Source organism: Medicago sativa, chromosome 2 (genome assembly GCF_051527215.1).
Source record: "Medicago sativa cultivar Bolivia chromosome 2, Bolivia_mono, whole genome shotgun sequence".
Taxonomy (NCBI): domain Eukaryota; kingdom Viridiplantae; phylum Streptophyta; class Magnoliopsida; order Fabales; family Fabaceae; genus Medicago; species Medicago sativa.
Genome location: NC_140750.1, coordinates 68,425,076 through 68,431,165, shown reverse-complemented (window position 1 = coordinate 68,431,165; position 6,090 = coordinate 68,425,076). Strand labels below are relative to the sequence as shown.

The window sequence follows — 6,090 nt, the reverse complement described above, 5'->3', positions numbered from 1 at the left end:
AAAACTTTTGAAACTTAAATCACTATCTTTAGAATAAAAGGAACAAAAATGGTATTGGACCAACTCAATAAACTAAACTCACCAACTTCCAACAACACTGAACTTAAGAATAGTTAAAAATTGAGTTAGTGTATTAAATCAAAGTATTTTATGTCTTGTTCATTACATCAGCATTATTACAAACTCCCAAATACGTATACATCTCTTTCATCAATCACAAACATTGTCCCCATCCGAATCTCCACATCAACATTTCCCTACACCCCACCACACCAGATTCCACATCTCCATCATCATCACAACAATCGAACCGTCATTATCAAACCGTCAACCTCACTCTCCAATAAACGCGCGTGAGAGAAACCAAATTCAGACACAACACTCTTCTTCTCTTACTCCTTTATCTATCGTTGAACCCAAAACACTATTCCTTCAAAACACAGAAGAGAGATTCTAGAGAGAGAAAGAAAGTGTTTTTTTAGAGAGAGAAACTAGAGAGAGAAAGAGAAAAGAGTGTGAGAGTGTAGCTTTCTGAAATGGCCACCGTGCCGTTGGGGCCACATCACCACCATCAACCACCGCAACAAGCACCACTACCGTTACCGTTACCACCGCCGTTACAGTTACAACAAGCTCAAACCGTGAATGAGTCGGTGAAAACGACGGCGGTTAACGGCGGCTCCGGTATGGAGACTGATAAGGTGAATTTTCTTTTCTCATTGTAATTAACTACAGTTCTCGTTGCTTGGATCGTTGTTGATCCGCTGTGTAAAGCTCCGGTTGAGCTTCCTCACCGGCGATCTGTTAATTTTCGTTAGTTCAGAAGCTCGAGTTGCCTCGCCGGAGTTTGTTCTCCGGCGAAGTTCAAAGTCCTTCTCTGGCGACCTAATAATAGTAATTATGGTTTCTTACTTGAGAAATGTAAAATTTAAACATAGACACTTTTTTTTTTTTGTAATTTTTTTATTGTGCTTTTAGGGTTGAGATCTTAGTGTTGAAAAATTGAAGTTCATGGAGTTTTTTGTTGAGTGGTTGAGAAAAAGAAAAAGGAAAAAAAAAATGAAAAATTGAAAATGTGGAATATTGTTTCTTTAATTTAGGCTTTATTTTTTCACTGTTTGAAAATTGTATAGGAAAAGCTGAATATCATGTTGTCTTAACCTAACGGTTGTGTGTAGTTAAATGTTTTATTACTCATATTGTTGTAGAAGTTTTTTGGGTTGGATGTAGCAAATTATCTCCTAGGTTGTTTTAGGAAAGTAGTGTTTTCAATTAAGGTAGTTTGTTTTAATTTGGAATTGTCGGGCAATGCTGATATCGATAGATACCTTCACCTCCGTTCAAAACCCAATATAGGTTTGAACCCGATATAGTTTGAGGCGGTGTTTGTCACTTCATCCATAAACCCAAAAAAAAATTAATGTGGATTTAGTTCCGTAAGCACAACTTGGTTGGTAGCTGCAAGGACAATATTACGCAGGGGTTGGGGTTCGAACCCCGAACTCCCCACATCTCCACATTTAAAATGTGTGAGCCTCAGTCATTAAACTACTTTACAAAAAAAAATAAAAATATTAATGTGGATCTACAATGACAATTGTAATATTGTGATTTTTGTGTTGTAGTTAGAATATATTGTTTTTTATTGCAAAAAGGAAATATATATATATTGCTTGTAATGTTATTTTGGTATAGTTTCTATTTATATCATTGGTTCCTTGCTTAAAATGGAGTTTCCTTGATTTGTTGTTTCAAATGGTTTTAATTTGCTTCAGGGAATTAGTGTCTTTAGATTCTCTCTCTCCTTGCATTGTCTCTTAATTGATTATTAAAGCTTTTCTTTCCCATGTGATGCTTTCTTGTGAATTGTGGTAACCTACTTTATTTGTGCATATACCTTTGAGCTCTTCACACTTAACCCATCACCCATCTTTGGTTTTGCGTTCTGATTGGTGGCTGTTTTCCATTTCTGCTGGTTAAGTTCTATTGCTCTGTGTTTCTCTTGTCATATAAGTTATAACGGTTCAAATTAATGCAGGATTTTAAGATACAAATGTGTTTAATTTTTTGTAGATAAACTTGCAACACCTTATCTTAATTTGTCAGAAGAAGTGAGTCCAAATTTTTGAGTCTTGACTACTAAATTGTCTGTGTTTATATTCATGTCCATTAATGACTTTGCTGAGTCATACATGAGATATCTGATAGGCATGTTAAGTAAATGTTTTTGAACCGACTTATTGAAGACAAGTTATTAAGCCAGTTTTGGTAGTTAGTTATTAACTCGATAAGCAATTACGGGTATTTTATAAGAAAGAGTCTGTTGATCTGTTCTTTTATTTCTGTTTTAGGTGAATTTATTTACCATATTAAAGATCTATTTATTGCTATTAATTGCAGGAAATGTCAGCTAGTGTCGTTGACAGTAATGATGCAGTTACTGGTCACATAATCTCAACTACCATTGGAGGCAAAAACGGTGAACCTAAACGGGTGCGGGCTTGTTTTAACCATCATTCTTAATTTCTAGTTTCTAAAAACCATCTTTGTACTTAAGTCTTAATATAAGTTAAAATTATCTTTTTAAATAAAGGATTCATTTTTTTTTTGAAGGAAAATAAAGGATTCATTTAAAACTACACCCTCCGGTCACAAATATAAGCAAAAATTTACTTTTTAGGTTCATTCAATAAATGATGTATGTGGACTATTTAATAGTCCACATACATCATTTATTGAATGAACCTAAAAAATGAATTTTTGCTTATATTTGTGACCGGAGGGTGTATAATAGTATTAGTCAATTAGAAATTGGGTTATTTCCTACGGTCCTATCTAATTAATATTAATAGGTTCTTCCCTCTGCCTCTTTTCCCTATTCGAAATTTTTGGTTCCTCATTTGTTTAACCTTAAAAAGTATAATTTTGAAGAAGTTCAATAAAATATTGACAATAACAATTATGGGTTTTAATTTCACCATTTGTTTCATAAATTTATGTTCTATTATAACTTGCAGACAATCAGTTACATGGCCGAACGTGTTGTTGGCACGGGATCATTCGGAATTGTTTTCCAGGTAAAGATAATGAAGTAATAAATTTTAAGGCGATAAGTCGTACTATGATTTCTCTGATGTCAAGCATCTCATATTTCTTCACACCCCCGGGTTGTGTATCTACCTTTTTGATCTGAAACACAGGCAAAGTGCTTGGAGACTGGTGAGGCGGTGGCTATAAAGAAGGTTTTGCAAGACAAGCGGTACAAAAATCGTGAACTGCAGTTAATGCGCGTGATGGATCACCCAAATGTAATTTCCTTGAAGCACTGTTTCTTCTCTACAACAAGCAGAGACGAACTTTTTCTGAACTTGGTCATGGAGTATGTCCCTGAGACGATGTACCGAGTTCTAAAACACTACAATAATATCAACCAGAGAATGCCCCTGATCTATGTGAAATTATATACATACCAAGTATGAGGTCTTCTCTATTTGCATTTTGGTCTGGTACGTTGTTGCTCAGTTTTTCATTTGAAGTCATTTAATGATTGTGTTGCATGTGAACTTCAGATCTTCAGGGGACTAGCGTATATCCATACTGTGCCAGGAGTTTGCCATAGGGACGTGAAGCCCCAAAATCTTTTGGTAAGTTATTTATTTGCTATTTTTTTTTTTTGTCGATGAGCTGCATACTTTTATTTTAAACCTATTGTGTGTTTGTACCATAGGTTGATCCTCTCACTCACCAAGTTAAGCTTTGCGATTTTGGGAGTGCGAAAGTTCTGGTATGTCTGTTTGCATTCTTTTTGTGCATGGATTACTTATATATGTATGCTACCATTTTAATGTTGGAATATTGAAGTCATATGCTACCTAGCCGTTGATCATTAGAAAGCTCCTTTAGATCTGTCCATAAGTGCACTTATATTTTTGTATTAGTGATAATGACATTTCATTTATTCATTAAAATGTCAATGTTGCTATCAACCTGGACCCATTCTGTTTACCTATCATGAGATTAAGAATAAACCGGAAGGATATTAGTTGGAATTAGATGCCAATTTTGGTTTAATTTTTTTTTTTTAGGTAAATGTTAGTAAATTAGTGGTTATGTTGGTTTCCAGATTTTAATTCTAGTTCTCCTAGTTAGAATTTTTTGTGTCTCAGCTCCACCAACTGAGCTGCCTAATTTTTTTTTGTTATTTATATGAAAAGATAAAGTATAATGATAATATTTCTATATCAGGTCAAGGGTGAAGTGAACATTTCATACATATGTTCACGGTACTATCGGGCCCCAGAACTAATATTTGGTGCGACAGAATACACAACTTCTATTGATATCTGGTCAGCTGGTTGTGTCCTTGCAGAACTTCTTCTAGGCCAGGTTGTTAAACTTTGTTGGAAACTTATACACTAATATATCTTGTACATAATAAGCGTTTTCACTTTGTTATGAAAGATGTTATCTTGACTTCTCATACTTTCAAATGTTTCTTTAGCCATTGTTCCCAGGAGAGAATCAGGTGGACCAACTTGTGGAAATTATTAAGGTAATGCCTTGTCTATGTTGAATGTTGATGGTGCCTTAATGAATCTAGTTGCAGATATTTATTCTGATGTCTGTCTTCTTGTAGGTTCTTGGTACTCCAACTCGAGAAGAAATTCGTTGTATGAACCCTAATTATACCGATTTTAGATTCCCTCAGATTAAAGCTCATCCTTGGCATAAGGTAATTACATACTCTGCAAGTGCTATTTTTGCTTTATAACAACATATTTTCTGGGTGCTATTTTGTTTGGGTGATTGATGGAGTTGGTTGAATGATCCATGTTTCAGGTTTTTCACAAGCGTATGCCCCCTGAAGCTATCGACCTTGCATCAAGGCTTCTTCAATATTCACCAAGTCTTCGTTGCAGTGCAGTAAGTAGTAGTCAAAACCCATATGTACTTTCATTATATTCTTCCTATTAAGGATGGCACATAAGTGTTTTGATATGAAAATATACATGAACATAAGCTTGCCATAGTATGCCATATTGTAGTATGATATGATTATTAGTTTCTATTATGCAACGTTTTTCACAATGAGGGTTTCATTATACTCATTATATATGATTTTAAAATTGCTCATGATTTTTTTATTTTTTTTATTCAGCTGGAAGCATGTGCACATCCTTTCTTTGATGAGCTTCGAGAGCCCAATGCCCGACTTCCTAATGGTCGTCCTCTGCCTCCACTTTTCAACTTTAAACAGGAAGTATGTATTTAGTTGCCAAATTGGGTTATTCTATTGATAAAATGTTGGGAACTGCGGTAGAAGATCCTCACCGCAGAATATCTAAGTTTTAGTTCCAAACACACTTCATTGAGGGAGATGTCATTGCGGTCCCAAACATATCATAAATTTGATATATATGAGGCTTTTAAATTAGCTAATAAATCTGACATGTGTCAACTATGACTGCAGTTATCTGGAGCATCCCCCGAACTGATCAACAAACTCATCCCAGAGCATGTCAGGCGGCAGACTGGTCTTGGCTTCCCATATCCCGGCTAGCACATAATGTAAAGAGATAATGAAACAATGAGTCACTCCTTCTAGTTATTAATGTTAAACACAGGTCCCCTTTATGGTCAATAGATTAGGATTCAGGCCTTATATATGAAGTTTTCCTCCAAACCCCAATCACCCTGTCCCCAAAGATGTATGTATACATGTACTGGCTGCTCAATGTAACATGAAAAATCTTGAATCTGTCTAAATATCTCATTCTAGTTATAGCATGCATACACCTTGCATTTGTTAATTGTTTTCTGTAGATTTCATTAAATAGGACAGTCAAAATTATACTGTTGTTTTCCTCATTGGTATGGCTAGCTGTAGTTCATATAAAATTATGGATCATCTTGGTAGTATTTTGGCTTACTTTTTATACGATCAGATTAATTTTTGTTTGTATGTCAATATGCTCCAACGATGTATTGATTCGAAGCTAAATTTAGCCGTTAATTATTGAGTGGTCTACACTTACGTAGAGGTAGGTTCCATTGTGCAGAAGAATCAGAATTTTTTACAGGAGAAAGGAA

The 6,090-nt window shown here is 35.0% G+C and overlaps 1 protein-coding gene across 1 annotated transcript; it reads left to right on the top strand.

Annotated features, from left to right (window-relative positions):
• The first annotated feature begins 434 nt into the window (after nt 1-434).
• LOC146950062 (shaggy-related protein kinase eta-like) lies at nt 435-5,810 on the top strand. The gene is made up of 12 exons (XM_085746027.1): nt 435-701; nt 2,401-2,493; nt 3,018-3,077; nt 3,201-3,473; nt 3,570-3,644; nt 3,728-3,784; nt 4,246-4,386; nt 4,502-4,552; nt 4,637-4,732; nt 4,840-4,923; nt 5,159-5,260; nt 5,471-5,810. The coding sequence occupies exons 1-12, from the start codon at nt 537-539 to the stop codon at nt 5,558-5,560; spliced, it is 1,287 nt and encodes a 428-aa protein (XP_085602153.1). The 5' UTR covers nt 435-536; the 3' UTR covers nt 5,561-5,810.
• The last annotated feature ends 280 nt before the right edge of the window (nt 5,811-6,090 follow it).

What these genes read in the sequence shown, in the direction of transcription:
- LOC146950062 (XM_085746027.1), top strand. Translation starts at nt 537, where the DNA reads ATGGCCACCGTGCCGTTGGGGCCACATCACCACCATCAACCACCGCAA. An exon ending in CCGGTATGGAGACTGATAAG is followed by an intron (nt 702 to 2,400) that starts GTGAATTTTCTT and finishes TATTAATTGCAG; the next exon opens with GAAATGTCAGCTAGTGTCGT. An exon ending in CAGAACTTCTTCTAGGCCAG is followed by an intron (nt 4,387 to 4,501) that starts GTTGTTAAACTT and finishes ATGTTTCTTTAG; the next exon opens with CCATTGTTCCCAGGAGAGAA.